The 21,735-nt window shown below is 43.0% G+C and overlaps 1 protein-coding gene across 1 annotated transcript in view; it reads left to right on the forward strand.

The window, feature by feature from the left end:
• TNNI1 (troponin I1, slow skeletal type) overlaps positions 1-21,129 on the forward strand; it is a 109,752-nt gene extending 88,623 nt beyond the window's left edge. Inside the window, exons 7-8 of the mRNA XM_075195623.1 lie at positions 17,268-17,379; positions 20,903-21,129. Of these exons, the coding sequence (XP_075051724.1) occupies positions 17,268-17,375 (108 nt within the window). The 3' untranslated portion in view covers positions 17,376-17,379; positions 20,903-21,129. The remainder of the gene's footprint in view (positions 1-17,267; positions 17,380-20,902) is intronic.
• The last annotated feature ends 606 nt before the right edge of the window (positions 21,130-21,735 follow it).

Here is a 21,735-nt window from a genome sequence, read left to right on the forward strand (position 1 = left end):
TTACTTAAAAAGTCTGGAGAGTAGCAAATACGTTATCTCCAGAAATTGATGGAATTGTATATAGAGAGGGTAAAATTATAAATGAAGACTGATACTGCTTCTAAAGTTTTTCTTTTGAGACCATCTTGCTGAATGGAGCCATGTTTTTATTATGGAGAATACATCTGTAAATGGACTTCTATACCAAAGAGCTTAGTCATAGACAAGATGTGCATATGGGGAGTCCTGAACTGGCTAGTAATGCCTGGTTACTATGTTGTTTAGTAGATTGTACATCATGAGGACCCATGTTTGCAACATGGCGTATAGGGACACATCGTTCCTAGTGGACTGTCAACAGAACAATCATAGGGGTATGTGTGGCAACGGTTTGTCACCAGAGTTACCACGTGAGATTTATAATTTGACTTTGCATAAAGTACTGAGACGGACTGCAAGATGGGGAAAGTTTCATGCATTTTGACTGTCTGAGGATATCCACATGCCCATTTACACCGACACCCAGTAATGGAGGTTAAAGCCCTGTTCAACCACTGCGCAAAATTTCAACAAGTTTGATCTTTTTGTTCTTTATGTAGAATTTCACCCCCGACAAGTTCCAATCTTTCAGTATGGATGGTCAGACATGAGACACGCAACACAGTCTCGATTTCCGTGCACCCGGCATGTCTGTATAATCCCATCAGGTGTTTCTCCACAGACTGGCCCTCCTCTCTGTCCCAGGATTTACTCCGCAACCTGAAAGCAAGTAGAGTGGTCCATTATGGCTCTGCAAAATACAGAGAAGGCAAAGATCTTATGCCTAGCAAAACTGTGTGCTTTACCTACCTGTGGAAGCCAAACCTGGGCACATCCATACACCGCCTCTCTTCTGACATGGAAGTGTCGATCAAAGGCTTGACCATGTCCCTCTGTCATGGGGGACTGCTAATCATCCGACATGTTGCTCTGTAGCTGGACCCGTTCTGAAAAGAAACAATTATGTAAATGATTGAGGTAAAAGTCAAAAGCATACATCATACACCAGATTACCTACTTACCGTACGGATCAATGTGTATCTCTTCCAAATTCTTGCCTTTGAATATGGCCAGTCTGCCACTCTTGAGAGCCATTAGCAGTTTGCTGATCTTGGCGATTTGGAGGGCACCTTCTGGTAGGCGGTAATACTGCCGGTTCACCCTGATGTCGTGCCCAAGGAAGTCTGCCAATTGATCCAGTTCTGTTTCGCTTAGGTTCAGGACCTTCAAGAGAGTGACAATGTGCTTTCGAAGCTTCGTGGAAGACAGCATGTGGGGATGTTTGGCCCCACACTCTCGGGCAAACAGTCATATGCAATCGGAGCCTCTGAAGTGTGGCAAGGCAGCTGGTCTGGCGAACATGTAGACATTTTGGCTATCCACTTCACATTTGTCACGCTTTTCTGTGAGAAGTTCCATTGCAGCTTGCATGGATGGTGTCAGCAGGATGGGGACTTTTCTTCCTTGTTTTTCTCGGATTTCAATGCGAATGAAGTGCCGGCAGAGCTTCCTCTCAACCTCAGAAAGCGCTAGGGACACTTATTCGTGGAGATCCGAAGTATCTCTTAAGGAGAAGGTAGTCAGCAACATTTTTGAAACTTTCCCTTCCCTTCTTTGATTGAACAAGTTCACCTGTTTCAGGGTGACTTTTACAAGTAGTGCCCAGTGGTTAATTGTAGGCTCGTGGATAGACCACTTCGGTAAACTTGCTGCTTTTCGTCGAGCTACAAGTGCATCTTTTTCAAATCTTTCGTGAAAGGTAAGAGCTGAGGCATGTTTCACTTGGACTCCTTAAGAGTTTTAAAGGCAGCCGATGAGATCAACTCGTTCATTCTCGCCTCATATATCTTCCTGAAATTTTGTGTGTTTTCATCGGCAGCAGTGCAGCCCTCCATCATGGCTCAGCACTCCACAATGCTCGCTATCTTTTGCAGGCCGTGCCCTACCTTGAGTGCTAGTGAGGGTGTCTTAAGTGTACCTGTCTCCTCGTCATAGCCCACTACCAGCTACACAGCATCTACTACGTGCAGAAATTTCGATAGGGTGGTAAAGTCGTCCATCCTTTCCAAAGGGGTAGCTTTTCTAGCCTGTAGCAGTAGCCTGCCGATTTCTCTAAGCTTCTGATGGATGTACTTGTGCCTGCCAACATCTGATCCAACCCGGTTGAAGAGATGCTGCTCCATCCACATGATGCATTGGTCATTTTTGAATGCGAGTAAGACTTCATCCTGGGTCATGAGAGCTTCCAAAATCCACCACTGATGTCAGGTGGAACAGGCTAAGCAAAGGTGAAAAGTGACTGAACTCTGTTCTTGCCAGGTGTGAGCTTGTTGCCGCTTCAATTTAGTTTACATCTCTTCATGTGTCGCCACAGGTAGTTCCTTGCAAACAAGCCCTGGTAGGCTACACAGTGCATGAAGTCTTCGGCATCCATCTCTTTGTCTGGAGGTTTGCACGGGACCAGAAAGCCATGGCCTGCCCTCATTGCCTCAGCGTTGTATGCAAAGTTGCCCCTATTGCGAAGATGTGTCAATTACATGCACCTTTCTTTCGAGTGCTTGGGGAATTTCAGGGCCCAGGCTACTTCAGTCTCATTGCGGTGAACATGTGCCGGGCAATTTTTAAGAGGAGCTTCTCACAGTAAAGGCAGTACTGCTTTTTGTTATACGCCCTGGAGCCATCACTGTTTCTGGATAGCGTTTGGACAGACACGGTATCATCTCTCCGACCCTCTGTGCTTAAAACACAGCTGCCAGAAGGTCGAGAATGGTCGTACATAGAACTCATCGCTGGGTACCTGCACTCTGCTGCGCTGGTGGGCTACAGGTCATCACCGCTGGTGTCTGATCTGCCCTCCTTCGAAGTGTCATGGGCATACTCATCTCCACTGCTCTGGGCTATAGTCGGAGCTACTGGTGGGCTCTGTCATACTTCACTGTCCCCCCTTTACCTTCAGCAGCAGACAGATGTGACTGTGTCTTTATCCGTTTGGTGTATAAAGCACCAGCAGGCTGTAGTCACTTCCTCTTCCTGCTCCTCCTTCCTATTTGGACGGTTTACTGACCTCTGGTGGTGTGATGCACACACACTCTTCCCCTCCACATCGGACAAATGCACACTTTTGGTCTGACAAATGTGACACGCAATGACAGATTTTTAGGTTGAGCATATTGGCAAGGTCTCCTGCATGGATTAGCCTTGAGAAGCTTTGTGGAGACCTCAATTTTTGGCCCTACTAAGACTCGGGTCCCCACAGTGTTGGTGTGTAAACAGGTCAATGTCCCCACAAGCATATGAATGCAAGTACACACACATATACACACACACACACACACACACACACACACCTGATAGAGGCAATCTCACAGCCACATGTATAGAGGGTAGGGGTGGAACAGACAAGCTAGAGCAGGGGAATTAGGAGGAGAGGAGATCAATGGGATGGAGAAGAGAGGTGTAGGAAGGGGACAGGTGGAGGGATATGGCTAAAAAGAAGGCTACTTATTGATTGGATGGTCCCAGAGGAGGGGGCCAGTCACCAGGATAATGAAGGACCACCCAAGCCAGGGCCCTGCTTCACTTCGCTATATCTGTAAACCTGGGGCCACACTCAGAACGATTGAGAGCCTCAACAGATTGTTAAAAGAAGAATTAGTGATGTGGACATATGTGAGCACTGAAACTCAGATGGGTGTTACATACAAGATATTAACCTGGAAATTAGGTAATTGAAAATGGTAATGCCTGTTGCCCCTTGCCGATCAAGGAGGAATGAATGAGGAGAATTATAATTATATTGTGGCCTAAGGCAAGAAAAACATGATGTTATATTGCTACTGCTATTTAGGCATAATTAAAGAAGGAACATGTTTGGATGTGACAGGACCTCTAAAATATAAGAATGTGCACATTTACACTTGTAAAAATATATTTTACTGAAAAAGTTCTGGATTTCCACATTGCAAAATGATCATTATGATGACTTTGTGACAGCTATTTTTCTATTATTATTTTTTCTTCCACACTATTCTAAATTCAATTGGAGATTGATGCAGTTAGATACCAAACTGCCTTTGTCCATTTCTTTGTATATTCGAATTTCTAGATCTTCAGTCTATGCAGGCTGCTTTTTTTTCTATTTTACTACAAGTGGATGGGGGGGGGGTCTGATGCAGACAGATACCAAACTGCCTTTGTTCATTTCTTTGTATATTCGAATTTCTAGTTCTACAGTCTATGCATGCTGCTTTTTTTTCTATTTTACTACAAGTGGATGGGGGGGGGGGGGGGGTCTGATGCAGACAGATACCAAACTGCCTTTGTCCATTTCTTTGTATATTCAAATTTCTAGTTCCTCAGTCTGTGCAGGCTTTTTTTATATTCAACTACAAGTGGAGGGCGGGGGGGGGGGGGGGCATAGATAGCCACCAAACCACCGTGGTCCATTTAATTTTACTTTCTAGTTCCACAGTCTGTGCAGGCTGCTTTTTTAATATTCAACTACAAGTGTAATATACACCCAAAGATGATGGCTACATTGCCAATAATCAAAGATGGAGGAGGTAGACAACCAGGTTTGTCTGTATAATTTGCAGACAAGTGTTCGAATTAAGTACGGCCTACCAGGGAATAAACTGTTTTTTTCATAATTTATTAGCTTTAGAATTACCTCACTTGTCTAAGAAACTGGTGGAGCACTAAATTAGGTTATTTTAGATCAAAATGTTTTTATTTTTTTCGAAAATAGCAAAACAAAACCAAACAAAACCAAAACTAAGGATGAGCGGGATTTACTAAATCAGAACAGCCCCGAACAGTGCGGATCCGAGCCCGATCCGAGCACTGTTCGGTTATTCCCGCCGATTAGCAAAACTCAAAACGAGGCTATGACTCATAATCCCGCCGTCGGATCTCGTGATACTCGAATTCTTTAAATTCCCCGCTTGCCGCCGCCATCTTCACTCGGGCATTGATCAGGGAAGCGGGAGGTTGTGTTTTGTTAGTGGTGTCCTCTGTCCTGGTCATTCCTGTGGTTCTGTCCTGGTTAGTGCAGTGGTGCTGTGTCCTGTGCTCTGTCCTGCTGAGTCCAGTGGTGCTTTGTACTGTGCTCTGTCCTGCTGAGTCCAGTGGTGCTTTGTCCTGTGCTCTGTCCTGCTGAGTCCAGTGGTGCTGTGTCCTGTTCTCTGTCCTGCTGAGTCCAGTGGTGCTGTGTCCTGTGCTCTGTCCTGCTGATTCCAGTGGTGCTGTGTCCTGTTCTCTGTCCTGCTGAGTCCAGTGGTGCTGTGTCCTGTTATAAAAAAATTAGTACTGCAATATATAACTACATTCACTGTTCCTGCAGTATAAAGGAATTTGTACTGCAATATATAACTACGTTCACTGTTCCTGCAGTATAAAAGAATTTGTACTGCAATATATAACTACGTTCACTGTTCCTGCAGTATAAAATAATTAGTACTGCAATATATAACTACGTTCACTGTTCCTGCAGTATAAAGGAATTAGTACTGCAATATATAACTACGTTCACTGTTCCTGCAGTATAAAATAATTAGTACTGCAACATATAACTACTTTCACTGTTCCTGCAGTATAAAGGAATTTGTACTGCAATATATAACTACGTTCACTGTTCCTGCAGTATAAAAGAATTAGTACTGCAATATATAACTACGTTCACTGTTCCTGCAGTATAAAGGAATTTGTACTGCAATATATAACTACGTTCACTGTTCCTGCAGTATAAAAGAATGTGTACTGCAATATATAACTACGTTCACTGTTCCTGCAGTATAAAAGAATTGGTACTGCAATATAACTCCAGTCCAGAGGTACTGTCCTGTGCCGCATATAATTTTTAAATCCTTTGACGGGTGTGTGTGGTTTAGGGGTACGCTCTCTTGTGCTGCATATAATGGAGTACAAAAAATTGGAGGATAAAGTAGGGAAAGATCAAGAGCCACTTCCTCCTAATGCTGAAGCTGCTGCCACTAGTCATGACATAGACGATGAAATGCCACCAACGTCGTCTGCCAAGGCCGATGCCCAATCTCATAGTAGAGGGCATGTAAAATCCAAAAAACCCAAAGTTAACTAAAATTAGCAAAAAATGGAAATTAAAATCATCTGAGGAGAAACGTAAACTTGCCAATATGCCATTTACGACACGGAGTGGCAAGGAACGGCTTAGGCCCTGGCCCGTGTTCATGACTAGTGGTTCAGCTTCACCCAAGGATCTAAGCCCTCCTCCCCCCCCCTCTAAAAAATTTAAGAGAGTTAAACTGTCATCAACAACACAGCAAACAACTCTGCCTTCTACAGAGATGTCATCACAAATCCCCAAGGCGAGTCCAAGGGTGTTGGTGGTTGCGAAGCCTGACCTTCCCATCACTGTAGGGGAAGAGGTGCCTCCTTCCACCATTTGGAGCACGCCCTCTGCATATGCTGGAAAGATCACCCACAGTTCAGTTACAGATTTGGATAATGAAGGTGTCAATGTTGTACACCAGGAGGAGGATATTGATGTAGCTGGCTCTGAGGAGGAACTTGACGAGGAGGATGCTGATGTGGTTATCTTAAATGAGGCACCAGGGGGGGAAACAGTTGTTATCCATGGGATGAAAAAGCACATCGTCATGCCTGGCCAGAAGACCAAGAAATCCACCTCTTCGGTCTGGAATTATTTTTATCCCAATCCGGACAACAAATGTATTGCCATATGTACCTTATGTAAAGCTCAAATAAGCAGGGGAAAGGATCTTGGCCACCTAGGAACATCCTCCCTTATACGTCACCTGAAGAACCTTCATAATTCAGTGTTTAGTTCAGGAACTGTGGCTAGGACCATCAGCAGGCCAGGGACACCTAAATCCCTTGGTCCTGTTGTATCCACACCAGCAACACCCTCCTCGTCAATTTCCTCCTCGATCTCGATTGGAGATAGTCCTGCAGGCCATGTCACCGGCATGACTGAGTCCTCTTCAATCCGGGATTCTTCCAGAGGATCCTGCAGCGCTACGCCTACTACTGCCGCTGCTGCTGTTGCTGCTGGTAGTCGGTCATCTTCCCAGAGGGGAAGTCGTAAGACCGCTACGTCTTTCACTAAACAATTGACCGTACAACAGTCGTTTGCCATGAGCACAAAGCACGACAGTAGTCATCCTATGGCAAAGCGGATAACTGCGTCCTTTACAGCTATGTTGGTGTTAGACGTGCGTCCGGTGTCCGCCATCAGTGGAGTGGGATTTAGACGGTTGATGGAGGTATTGTGTCCCCGGGAACCAAATCCCGTCGAGATTCCACTTCACTAAGCAGGCGATACACGGGATGCACAGAGAAGTACGAAAAAGTGTCCTCCGTGCTCTGAAAAATGCGGTTGTACCCACTGTCCACTTAACCACTGACGTGTGGACAAGTGGTTCAGGGCAAACTAAGGACAATATGACTGTGACAGCCCACTGGGTAGATGCATCGCCTTCTGCAGCAACAGCAGCAGCTGCATCAGTAGCAGCATCTCCAAAACGCCTGCTCATTCCAAGGCAGGCAACGTTGTGTATCACCGGTTTTAGTAAGAGGCACAACGCTGACAACCTCTTAGAGAAACTGAGGGAAATAATCTCGCAGTGGCATACCCCACTTACACTCTCCTGGGGATCTGTGGTGTCGGACAACACCAGTAACATTGTGCGGGCATTACATATGGGCAATTTCCAGCACGTGCCATGTTTTGCCCACACAATAAATTTGGTGGTGCAGCATTACCTGAAAAGTGACAGGGGTGTGCAGGAAATGCTTGCGGTGGCCCGCAAAATTGCTGGACACTTTCGGCATTCTGCCACTGCCTACCGCAGACTCGAGCAACACCAGAAAAGCCTGAACCTGCCCTGCCATCACCTCAAACAAGAGGTTGTGATGCGCTGGAACTCCACCCTCTATATGCTGCAGAGGATGGAGGAGCAGCAAAAGGCCATTCAAGCCTACACAGCCACCTACGACATAGGCAAAGGAGTGGGGATGCGCCTGAGTCAAGCGCAGTGGAGACTGATTTCCGTGTTGTGCAAGGTACTCCAGCCGTTTAAACTTGCCACACGAGAAGTCAGTTCCGACACTGCCAGCTTGAGTCAGGTGATTCCCCTGATCAGGCTATTGCAGAAGCAGCTGGAGAAAGTGAGGGAGGAGCTGGTAAAGCATTGCGATTCCACAAAGCATGTAGCTCTTGTGGATGAAGCCCTTCGTACGCTTTGCCAGGATCCGATGTTGGTCACTCTTTTAAAGTCAGTGGAATACATTCTGGCCACCGTGCTCGATTCTCGGTTTAAAGCGTATGTTGTGTCTCTGTTTCCTGCGGACACAAGTCTACAGCAGTGCAAAGACCTGCTGGTCAGGAGATTGTCATCTGAAGAGGACCATGACATGCCAACAGCTCCTCCTTCATTTTCTTCCACACCTGTGGCTGCGAGGAAACAGCTGAGATTTCATAAACGACCCGCTGGCGGGGATGCAGAGAACATCTGGTCCGGACTGAAGGACCTGCCAACCATTGCAGACATGTCTACTGTCGCTGCATTGGATGCTGTCACCATTGAAAAAATGGTGGATGATTACTTTGCTGACACCATCCAAGTAGACATGTCAGACAGTCCTTACTTTTACTGGCAGGAAAAAAAGGCAGTTTGGAAGCCCCTGTACAAACTGGCTCTATTTTACCTGAGTTGTCCCCCCTCCAGTGTGTACTCCGAAAGAGTTTTTAGTGCAGCGGGGAACCTGGTCAGTGAGCGGCGAAGGAGGTTGCTTCCGCAAAATGTTGAAGATGATGTTCATAAAAATGAATTATCAATTCTTCAATCAAGACCAGCAATGGCCTCCAGAGACTACAGAGGGACCGGTGATTGTAGAGTCCAGCAGGGATGAATTGATAATGTGTGAGGATGGAGGAAGTACACACTGAAGGGGGCGAGGAATCAGAGGATGAGGATGAGGATGAGATCTTGCCTCAGTAGAGCCAGTTTACTTTGTACAGGGAGAGATGAATAGCTTTTTTTTTGTGTGGGGGCCCAAACAAACCAATCATTTCAGCCACAGTAGTTTAGTAGGCCCTGTCGCTGAAATGATTGGTTTGTTAAAGTGTGCATGTCCTTTTTACGCAACATAAGGGTGGGTGGGAGGGCCCAAGGACAATTCCATCTTGCACCTCTTTTTTTTCTTTGCCAGCTTGTTTTGTGGGGGTCCAAACGATCCAATCATTTCAGCCACAGTTTTGTAGGCCCTGTCGCTGAAATGATTGGTTTGTTAAAGTGCGCATGTCCTATTTCAACAACATAAGGGTGGGTGGGAGGGCCCAAGGACAATTCCATCTTGCACCTCTTTTTTTGGCATTATGTGCTCTTTGGGGCCTAGTTTTTCAAACTGCCATCCTGTCTGCCACTGCAGTGCCACTCCTAGATGGGCCACGTGTTTGTGCCGCCCACTTGTGTCGCTTAGCTTAGTAATCCAGCTACCTCAGTGCAAACTTTTGGCCTAAAAACAATATTGTGAGGTGTGAGGTGTTCAGAATAGACTGGAAATTAGTGGAAATTAATATTATTGAGGTTAATAATAGCATAGGAGTGAAAAAAGTGCAAAAATCTGGATTTTAGCACTTTTTATGCTTTTTTAAAAAAAAATCAGAACCCAAAACCCAAAATCAGAACCAAAACCTTGAGTGGGGTGTTTTGGCAAAGCCCATTCGAATTCAAAACCTCAAGGTAATCAGAACCCAAAACCCGAAAAGTGGCCGGTACACACCCCTAACCAAAACCAAATCACACAAAAGGGCGGTTTTGCAAAACCAAAACCAAAACACGTAGGTAATCCAGATCCAAAACCGAATACAAAACCAAAACAGAGGGGTCAGTGACCATTTCTACTACAAACACACACAGTGTTAAATACACAGATATGTAAACTGTCCCATACACAGACAAGCACAGACACTCACAAACATGTAAACAAAAAAGTTGTTACATACATATAGCGCTTCCTTCATGCACTTGTACTGTTGTTCTGCACGATCTTGTAACTATCAATACTTTTGAGAATTTCTACAACACAAAGCTTATTATGGTGTAGCATGTCTTGACACAATCAATTGTCACCAAAAGTGTGATAAACAAGTCTCTGTGTATTTTTGTGTTCTGGTTTATCTCCAAGATGTGTCAACACCCGTGTCTTCATACATTCCCAGCACCCATATGGATGTATGCTTACTCTGTTGTGGATAATATCACGCCCATATAGATCTTAAAAATGCCTCTTTCGTAATCAGCTCCTGCCTCCTTTGTAGTTGAATCCACACTCAAAAGAGAAAAGGAGACGATCTAGCGCATTATCTTATAATAAAATCACTTAAAACATATAAAAAAGACTCGTACCGGGAAGTGAATGATCAATATGCAGTCAGGTTTCTTTCTCCAAAAGTCCACTTTACTGTCACGTCACTCTCGCATATTCCACTGTCTGCAGTCCCCTGCAGAGACTTGTTTATCACACTTTTGGTGACAATTGATTGTGTCAAGACATGCTACACCATAATAAGCTTTGTGTTGTACAAATTCTCAAAAGTATTGATCCTTACAAGATCATTCAGAACAGTACAAGTGCATGAAGGAAGCGCTATATATATGTAACAACTTTTTTTGTTTATATGTATCAACAAGTAGTAGTGGAACTTGTTAGATACTAGGCTGCATACCTAGTGGAGCGATGAAGACACAGTTCATTACCTATATTACACAAACTAACAAAGTAAGCTGTCACATACATACATACATACATACATACATACATACATACATATACACACAGGATCAAACACACAGATTTCTACACTGTCAGATACACAGATAAGCACAGACACACACAAGCACACATAAATAAAACAGACATGTAAGCTGTCATATGCACTGACAAACACAGACTCACACACATTCTTACCTTCTGCTGCTGCTGCCTCCTCCTGCATAACACCCATGCTGGCCGTGTGGGAGGAAGGGGCGGAGCCAAACTGCCGGCAAAGAGCTGTGACACCCCAGTTAGGACAGGGGTTTCTGGGGACTAGAAACCCCCCCCCCCCCACCCCCCTGAGCGCGCCCCTGAGCGCGCCCCTGAGCAGGGGCCTGACTGGGAGATGATTACAAGCAGTAGTGGCTGGTCCCGGGAGATGACACCCCAGGTAGGACAGGGGTTTCTGGGGACTAGGAAACCCCCCTTGGTGCGCCCCTGCCTTGTGTGTTTGCATAACCTGCTAGAGCAACATTATTCAAATATATTGTTATTTTACATTTTGTCACGTGTTTTTTCTGATATTGGGGGTTTCCTACACAAGGAATCTTGGTTTCTGGAAAGTTCACTCTGGGATGATGTTTACACTTTTAATGCTTGGTGACAACCTCAACTTTGGATAGCAATCTTGCAAACAATTGACATCACATGTAAACCAAATCATGATCTCATTGAAAATATGACTGTAGAAAGTTCTTTCAGAATAATAGCAATCTCTTATCATGTCCAATCACTGGATGGGGATTTCTTTTCCTATGCATTTTTAAACATATTGAGTCTTAGTTAGCTTCAGAGTGCAGTGATTTTTTGGAAAGAACTATAGTGGGCCTATTTATGAAGGATCAGAGTGGTATTTTTAAAATGATACATACCTTTTGCTATGCTACTGCTGCCTCACTTAGGATTGCGAGAACTCCCCTTCCTTGACTTGAGCTGGTGTGCTATATTTGCCTCCATGTGCTGGGCAGCCACTTTCATGTTTCTCCACTTGACCACGACCCCTGCAGCAGTATGGCTGTTTACAATGTTTTCCAGCCATACCCCCTCATGAGGCCCGAGCCCTAGCACTAGCTTGCGCTTCTAATAACCTTCACCTGCTGCCACCAGAGACACCAGTCCACTGACCGTATCAATGTTCCAATATGTTGCAATAATAATGGAATTTCAGTACAATAGTTTAAGCTAGATGACTTATAAAAAAACCTAATCAGTAATTTACCGATGTCTTTTTCTCCATGTATATTTACCGAGATGTAGTCAATCTGTCAACACTGAACCTGATGACAATCAAACTGTCAACACCATAATTTGGACAGTCAAACCTAGACTCGCCCATCTGACTGCTAAACGTGATTCGTCTTTCCACTTAACACGTTTCCACTGCTCCATAGTCCAGTGTCAGTGTGCTTTACGCCACTCCATCCGATGCTTGGCATTGGTCTTGGTGCTGTGAAGCTTGCATGCAGCTGCTCGGCAATTAAAAACCCATTTCATTAAGCTCCCGCCACACACTTTTGTGCTTACATTAATGCCAAGGGAAGTTTGGATATCTTCAACTATGAAATCAGCATAACGTTGGCAACTTTTACACATCATGCGCCTTAGCAGAATACAAAACAGAGAACTGAACATTGGGTATTATAAAAGTGGAGGTACATTAATGAAATTCTTGAGTAAATAGGTAGTTCTTGAGTCTGTTTTTAAGGTTTCTAGAGAGGAGACCTCTCGGACTGTGCAAGGCAGCAAGTTCCATAGAGTACAAGCAGCAAGTTCCATAGAGTACAAGCAGCACAGCTAAAAGATCGTGCCACATATGAAGCATATGAGATTCTAGGTACTGTTAGTGTAAGGAAATCATAGAAGTAACAAGGTATATTGTAGTTACAAACAATATGGAGTTTATTGAAGATTTCAAAAGCAGATAAAATAGAAAATAAACACAATCCTGAAGAAATGCTGGTATGATGATAACGCACAAGACAGGATTCACAGGAATCATGCAGTAATATGACAGTCTGAGGCAATGCAAAATATGAAGTAGAACACTGAAGATATTTCTGGTGCAAGGTTACCCAGTCTTAGGCTATGCAATGTAGTAACTAATGTCTCTTCTAACAAGGCTGGTGCAAATGTTCACTGAATCCAATAATAACTGGGAAGCCCTACTGGAGAGCAAAGAATAATTACTACAGTCTGTGTCTGGGAATTTTGAATTGATGCAGAGCTGAGACAAAAGAAGTAATGCCAGAAAGAAACAAACTGAATGAAGCAACCAGGTGTCAGGTGTCCACAATGAGCAAGCCAGAACCAGATAAACTGTTTGGTGCAGTCCAGAAATCAAGATACAATTAATGTTGAAACAGGAACCAATGCAGAGATAGGAAAAAAAACAGGTCAGGATACAAGAGCCAAGAGCATACATGTCAAACTCTGTCAAACGCTAACATTGGCCATGAGTGCATGTCCAGTCAGGGTTTAAATAGCGAAGTCTTCCACTAAGCTCACAGGGGAAGGCACACCTGCATTGCAGATCAGAACTAATTGAAAGCAGGAAACACTTCTTTCAGAGGAAGACACACATGTAAAGCTAAAGTGCATGGCCTATCTGATTGCCCACAAAATGCAAGACAGATTTAACCCTAACAGTTTGTAACTCTGCATCTGCCGATCGAAGTGAGCAAGAGGGAGTATAGGAAATCAGAAGATGCTTCCAGTACCTGTTACCCTGATTATGCCAATAAGCAAATCTTGAAACAGGCAGCCAGTGAAGGGAACAGAGAAAAATTGTTATGTGGCAGAAATTGGGCATGTTAGTTAACAGTAGAGATGGTCACTGACCCCCGTGTTTTGGTTTTGTATTCGGTTTTGGATCTGGATTACCGTCGTGTTTTGGTTTTGGTTTTGCAAAACCGCCATTGCGTGTTTTGGTTTTGGTTTTGTTTAGTTTTGTTTTGCTATTTTGTTGGAAAATCAATGTTTTTGGGCCTAAAATAACCAAATTTAGTGCTCCACCTGTTTCTTGGATAAGTAATGTAATTGTAAAGCTAATAAATTATCAAAAAAACTGTTTAATTCCTGGTAGGTAGGCCTTCATTAATTCTACACACAAACCAGATTGTCTTCCTCTCCATCTATGCATATTGGCAATGCAGCCATCGTCTTTGGGTGTATATTACACCCTACACTTTTAGTTAAATATGTAAAGAAATGGACAAAGGCAGTTTGGTTTCTGTCTCTATAGGCCCCCCTCCAGTTGTAGAAAATACAAAAAAAATCAGCCGCTATAGACTGTACAATATTATTTGAAATGGACAAAGGCAGTTTGGGGTCAGTCTGTGTATGACACCCTACCCATAATGAGAAATTGCCAAAACAGCAACCTTTCAAGCAGCAGTGGGATTAACGCTTTCTTCAGAGGAATCGATAATAGTGCAGGAGTCATCCAGCCTTAATAAGTTGGATGCCCGGCTATCTCCAAGCGCTACTGAGCATATTGATGAGGATGGTGTGGTGGGTGTATTTTGTAGCCGTCGGGATGTCGGTGACCGGAGGGTCCTAGCTGATGATGGAGTGCTTGTAATTTTTTTGGAAGAACTTTCAGCTTTTCCCAACACTTTGCCACGAACTCTCCTCAAATGGTGTAACATAGACAAGGTTCCAAGATGGTTAAGGTCCCTCCCTCGACTGACTGTGGCTTGACATACACTACAAATGGCTATACAATTGTTGTCTGGATTTGGGTAGAAATAATTCCACACATAAGAAGTGGATTTTTTTGTTTTATGGCCAGGCATAACAATGCCTTTTTTCTTGTCACACGCCAGAACTGCTGCCACTGGTGCAGGACTTACACAAACAACCTCATCCTCATCAACATCCTCATTAGCGCTCTTGTCGCCTACACAAATCTCCCCCTCATCTTCTTCTAATTCCAAAGTGGCATCCTCAATTTGGGTATCACCGGCTACACTCGGGCTATTAAGGCACACATCAGCAGAATGCTCATGATTAGACATCCCACTGTTGGATGGACTTTCCACAGGGATTGTTGTCATTTGTGCATCAGAGCAAACATTATCCTCTAATGCCTTACTGTTATCTTGCAGCTCGGCTTTGACGCGTAACAGTAGTTGTGCACCAATTGTAGGCTTGTAACTTTTTTGGATCTGCCACTAGTAGAGAAAGGTGAAGGCCTCATTCTATCTTTGCCACTGCGTGTGTAGAATGGCATGTTGGCAATTTTTTTTTTATCGGCACTTAACTTTTTCTCAGTTAGACTTTGTTTTCGCTTCAACAGCGTAAATTTTTTTTTGGTCTGTGTTTTTTTGGATGATTTCAAAAGACGGTGTAGTTTGACATCACCTTTCCCAGATGACGTACTGGGAAAATTACCATCAGGACTGGTGACAGAACCTGGTTTCTCATTCTGCTCATATGTGGACTGCTTTGAATCCATTCTGAGCCCAAAGCACTTGTAGTGCTACAAATTATTTGGTAGATTCTGCTGACAGATAGTAATTTTCACAGCCAGAAATATTTATGCACAATTATGGGGGACACCCCAAAAGCACTGGGGAGTGCCAAATATTGAAAAAAAACAAAACTCCTCTATCCTCCTCTCTTCTGTAGCGATTTTTGATAGCTCAATTGGAGTAAGAGTATTGTATTCTCTGTCCCTGCTCTAATCAGCCTGTGATTACACCCTGCTCTCTCCCTCTGTCAAATGTCGATGGATTGCTGTGGAGGCGTGTATTTATAATCTTGAAGTATCGCGAGAACCGAGCCCCGAGATCCGATGACGTTCGGCCTCGATTTGGATTCGGAGCGGGTGGGAGAGTACCGAGCTACTCGGCTCGGTACTCGGATAGGTGATATTCAGATGGATTCGGTTCTCGGGGAACCGGACCCGCCCATCTCTAGTTAACAGTCTGACTGCTGCTTTTTTACCAGGTGTGAGCATTGCAATTTTTTTGTGGGAGACCCACTTGGAGTGCATTGCAGTAGTCCAAGTGTGAGGAGCTTGTAAGTATAATGAAAGATATTCTATCTTAATCAATGCTTGGCTCTGGTTCTGTTACTCAGATGAAAGTATGACAATTTGATTATGGCTGACAGCTGATGTATGTGTCAAGCCTCTATCAAGGACAACACCAAGAGTCCACATATGATCATGGTTTGGCAAATCAGAATAACTAAGTTTAAGCCCATTTGGATGGACCATCTGTAGCGATTGTCCTTTAACGATGAGCCTCCATCATAAAAACCTCTGTTTTATCAGGATTCAACCTCAGTCAACATACACTCATTCACTCCTGGAGTACAGCTAAACAGGCAATGGGGATTGCCATTTAATTCTTAGTACTGCGAGCAAAGATCAGGTACAGTCGATTATCATCTGCACAGCAGTAGTAATACAGGCCATGGCATCTTATTATTTCATCTAGTGGTAGCATGTATTTTGCAAACAGCTTTGGACATAGGATAGCACCCAGTCAGAATTCATCATAAATCATTTCCTATAGGACAGGTTTAAGTGCCGACTGATAGGGATGATGGTCGTGTATGCATGCTAGAACATGTGTTTGCAATAAGGAGCAACTGTAAAATGTATTTTATGTACAGTAGGCATTAATAACATCCAAAAAATGTATTTATTGTAAAAAATATATATATGTTTTTAAAACGTATTTCATTAATGATTATATTATTAACAGTCGTAGGCAGAGCATACTTATACCTGTATTCAAGTAGAAATATTTCATAGGATCCTCCTGTTGTTCAACAAGGGTATACCAGCGTACAATTTCTGTCCAATTTGAAAAAAAAAATGCAAATTACGTTTACGTTGATTTCCTTCATGAAGCAGGCCCAAAATGTCCATTTTTTGTAAAATTTATAGATCTGTATAAATAAGCGAATTAATTCATGAATGTAAAGTGTTTATCTGACCTCTGCATGTATATTAATATCCATCTTAGATATGATTGTGTGCTTTAGTATTTTGTGGGGGTTAAATATTTTTGTTTAACAACTTGTTTATGTGCTAATTTGTATTTGAAATTCTATTGAAGGATGAAAACTGTAAGCACATGAAAGCTATGTCCCTCTTTGACTATAGAAACGTTGTGGTATGCGGTGTGGTGTGGTGTGTAAACCTTCTAAAAAGAAAAAGAGGATGTGTTGCCCATAGTAAACAACCAGATTCTAGCTATCATGTATCTTGTACATTGTAGAAACTTGTAGTTAGAATCTGAATGGGTAGAACATCTTCACTTTTATTTTTTAGAAGGTTTGATAAATCTACTCCATGTCTGTAGCTTTAGTTTTGTTTTATTTCTGTAGTGCAAAACTTCATGCATAAACAGATTAATTTTCTGTGGCTGTGAATCAGTCAGTGTTAAACATACTGTATGTGTGTTTGCATCACACAGGAGCGTCCAGTTGAAGTCAGCGATTGGCGCAAGAATGTGGAAGCAATGTCTGGAATGGAGGGCCGGAAAAAGATGTTTGATGCAGCAAAATCCCCCGCAGTCCAATAAAAAGGTAACATTGAAGTCAACATTTTTAAGTATTAAGTATGTAAAATAAGCCATAGTAGTCTATTTTGCAAATATGACATGTATCCTAATATCCTAACATTGCTGCTTTATGGATGTGGGGTCATGTGTTCTAATCCAACCATGGACCTTTTCTGTGTAGAGTTTGCATGATCTCTCCATATTGGGTTTCTTTCCATACTCCAAAGACGTATTGATAGGTTAATTTGCTTCTGATGAAATTATCCATAGTGTGTAAAAGTGGTGGGGAATACAGATTGTAAGATCCACTGGGGCCAGTTAATAGAGACTTATACAAAAATACTACTGGCTTTAATAGATGGAAAAGGTGGATTAGTTAAGTGGTGACTTAATGGGATGAATATTTATTCATTTTAATTACTAAATGGTTTACTACAATCTCAATTATTCGAGGCACCCTGTGAAGATGAATATGTGACTATAAATAAAAATTCCCATTCTAAAGATTAAAATTCTGGTCTGTGAGATTTTGAGGTATGGGGGGCTAAAATATGTTTTTAAGGTACTGTGGGTTGTAATGCATGATCACAGCGGCAGGCCAGGAGACTGGTAGAAAGCAGCGGATAGTCAAAACGATAGTCAAGGTCAAGGGTCACAGGCAAGCAGGGTAGTCAATAAACACGCCAGAGGTCGGGGTCACAGGCAAGGTAGCAGGGTCCAAGGTACAGGCCAAAAGGGTCAGGTTCACGCGCAAACAGGTAGAGTCCAAAATCCAAGCAGGGGTCATACACAGAAAATCCAATAGAGTATCCACAGGACAGGGTACAGCAAACAGGAGCAGGTCAGCAAGACTGGGACAGAAATGCTATAACCGAAGTCTAGCTCTGAAATTATCCACAGCCCCTGCTAATTACTGCCAACGCTGATTAATTAGCCCACAGGCTGGTGAGCATGCTGCGCGCGCGCCTGGCTTCCCCATCTTGCAAGGATGCGGCGCCGAGGAGATCCAGTGTCCGGAAGTGACGTCCCGGTCGTCAAGGTGACGGCCGGGACACTAGAGGGCACTGGAAGCGAGCCGCAGCGGCTGTGAGTACCGCTGCGGCTCGTAACTCTTGGCTTCACAGAATCTGTTACAGCGTAAGCGCTGTGCTCCTGCGCACAGCACTTCATCCTATCACCGGCAGCACTAAACTGCCGGTAAGCAGGAAAAAAATTTCCCCACAGGGGTCATTTCTCCAGGACTCCCAGAGTAGCACCGGCATGATGCATTTCAGCGGTGCATAAATATGCATCACTGCGATTTGCATCGATGCATATTTAGTGGCACCACATTATGTTGATGCAGTATTGTATTCTCTGTCCCTGCTCTAATCAGCCTGTGATTACACCCTTCTCTCTCCCTCTGTCAAATGTCGATGGATTGCTGTGGAGGCGTGTATTTATAATCTTGAAGTATCGCGAGAACCGAGCCCCGAGATCCGATGACGTTCGGCCTCGATTTGGATTCGGAGCGGGTGGGAGAGTACCGAGCTACTCGGCTCGGTACTCGGATAGGCGATATTCAGATGGATTTGGTTCTCGGGGAACCGGACCCGCCCATCTCTAGTTAACAGTCTGACTGCTGCTTTTTTACCAGGTGTGAGCATTGCAATTTTTTTGTGGGAGACCCACTTGGAGTGCATTGCAGTAGTCCAAGTGTGAAGAGCTTGTAAGTATAATGAAAGATATTCTATCTTAATCAATGCTTGGCTCTGGTTCTGTTACTCAGATGAAAGAATGACAATTTGATTATGGCTGACAGCTGATGTATGTGTCAAGCCTCTATCAAGGACAACACCAAGAGTCCACATATGATCATGGTTTGGCAAATCAGAATAACTAAGTTTAAGCCCATTTGGATGGCCCATCTGTAGCGGTTGTCCTTTAACGATGAGCTTCCATCATAAAAACCTCTGTGATCATGCCGCTGTGATCATGCATTACAAACCCACACTACATCTGGAACTAAGTCCTGGGGGCATCTGAGTACCGATGAGCGCATCAAGCTCTAAGGGAAAGGCGGCTGCTATAGGTGAAAACCTCTGTCATCTAGTTCTGTGGGTTGGTGATCAGGCCAGCAGCCTAACACCAGGGAGGCTTCAGCAGAACCCGATAGGAAAAGACAGGTAATGCCATCCTGATATGGCGTTACCTGTCTGTGCACTGCAAAGCTTATCAAAGCTTCATGCATTGCAGAACATAGCAGTCCCCATATTAATCTCTGGGGACTGCGATGCTTCACGGTATTTACCTAAACAGAGGAGATTTCTGCGATATCTACTACGTTAGGCATGTAATACATAGCAATCATACATAAAAGATGCTAAAACAGTAGTTTCCGCATCTTTTAAATGCCAAATCGGCTTGATGCATAGACACTTGTATCTCTCTACCAAAAGTGAGGTGCTACTTAGAGATCAGTAAAATTATCAAAACTGTTGTGCAAAATGTATGCTTCATTATGTTTAATATATTGTTAAAGCAATAAAATATTAAAAAGTTACAGGTGAAAGCAAACGTACTTATGACACACAGGACTTGAATAATCCCGTATCTGTTTCAAAATGCCCTTACTGCACATGGCTTACATTAGTCTACCCCTTCCCTCCCCTGTTCTGCCTCTCAAGTCACAGGGAATCGTAAGTGTCATTTGCATTCAGACATGAATTGCATGCAATTGGCGTAATGTTCATTTCTGTGTAAATGCAGAATTATTTCACGCAACATATGCTACACAAAGGGATGTACATCCGAACATAAATCAGGCCCTATATGTTATTTACTATTCCTTTGAGTAGATCATTCTTGGTTTATTTTTTTAAACATTCTCTATGTACATAGTCTGAGTGCCTGGTACAGAACAAGATCAAAAAGGTGTGTGGTGTACAAGCCTTATACATACTTACCTACTTTCTAGAATCTCTTTCCGGGAGATGGGTGGGATGAGGCGGTCGCGGTGAATCGCGTCATTTTGGCTCCGCCCCTCACGACAAAAATGCCATTTTGTTGCGGGGGACGGGGCCAAAATGACCGATTCACCGCGAATCGCGTCATTTAGTGGTGGCTGTAGCGGGATGCGGGAGATTTGCCAGCTCTCTCGGGAGTCCGTGAGATCGACCCAATTTTCGGGAGTCTCCCGGACATTCCGGGAGAGTTGGCAAGTATGGCCTTACATTTTACTAAACTTCATTTGATGTCTACGGGATGAACCCTCTGTGCCTATTATTGCTGTACTTTTGCACAGCGCAAAAGGATTTGATGTTAATGTTATATCCTGAATGACATTATTAATGTTATTAATGTCTTTTAATGTAGTATCATTTGCATAATCTAGGTGCATGAGTTACACCAATGTAATTTATATTTTAAACTACATAAATATGACACTTAACAAAATAGTTAAAATGCCCTCTTATTATCATGCATTATCTGGTCATAAATAAACCAATTTAATATTCTAAGATTAACCTTTTCAATTGATTTAATCTTTTTTTCTTATGTTTTTACAGAAGCACATGGCTCTTCACTCACTTCATCTTTATCGTGCTCCTTTTTCCTATTTGCATTACGTAATTACCCAGTTTATCCTGCTTTTTTTCTGCTATCGTTTAAGTTTTTGTGCAACTGTCATGTGACCAGGGCTTGCACAGCAGCTGAATAAATGTTTATGTCACTGATATGTTTGGGCTCAACAATAAACATATTTGTAACAACTCATTTTCTGCATCCAACGAAAGCATTGTTGTGTTTTTATTGTAGAATAACTATAACTAATAGCTAATACTTATAGTTTATTAGAATAGCAAGTTATTGGCAATGTTGTTTTCTCATTCATACTGATAGCTCACATTGGACATTTTAATTGTGTTACTTTGGCCTAGTCATAAGCAGAGATGGGTGAATTGAGTCAGTCAAATATGAAATAATTTGAGCGATAATTATAATTAATTTGTCCTGGACAAGCCCATGTTACAATGCAAGGGGAGCAAATACGTTTTATTGTTTTGCACATAAGTTAAACACTGGCTGTTTTTCATGTAGTATACTTGATAGCTTTATTTTTACACTGAAATTTAAAGTTGATCTAGGACTTGCCTTATCCGAACTATAAATCTGCCATCACATTTTACTTAAGTTACTCATTTTTTTTTGCTTTACTTTTCTTAATGAATCAGGCCCACTGCCTTTATTTTATTTTTTTATAACAAACTAGTGCAAAACTCAATTTGGTCTTTAATTGTCATTAACACCATTAGCTATATAGATGTAACAATACCCAGATAACACGTTGTGTATTTTTTACAAAGCAATGACTGTCAAGAAAATCACATGTATTTCTGAA

This window comes from Mixophyes fleayi, chromosome 2, assembly GCF_038048845.1.
Source record: "Mixophyes fleayi isolate aMixFle1 chromosome 2, aMixFle1.hap1, whole genome shotgun sequence".
Taxonomy (NCBI): Eukaryota; Metazoa; Chordata; class Amphibia; order Anura; family Limnodynastidae; genus Mixophyes; species Mixophyes fleayi.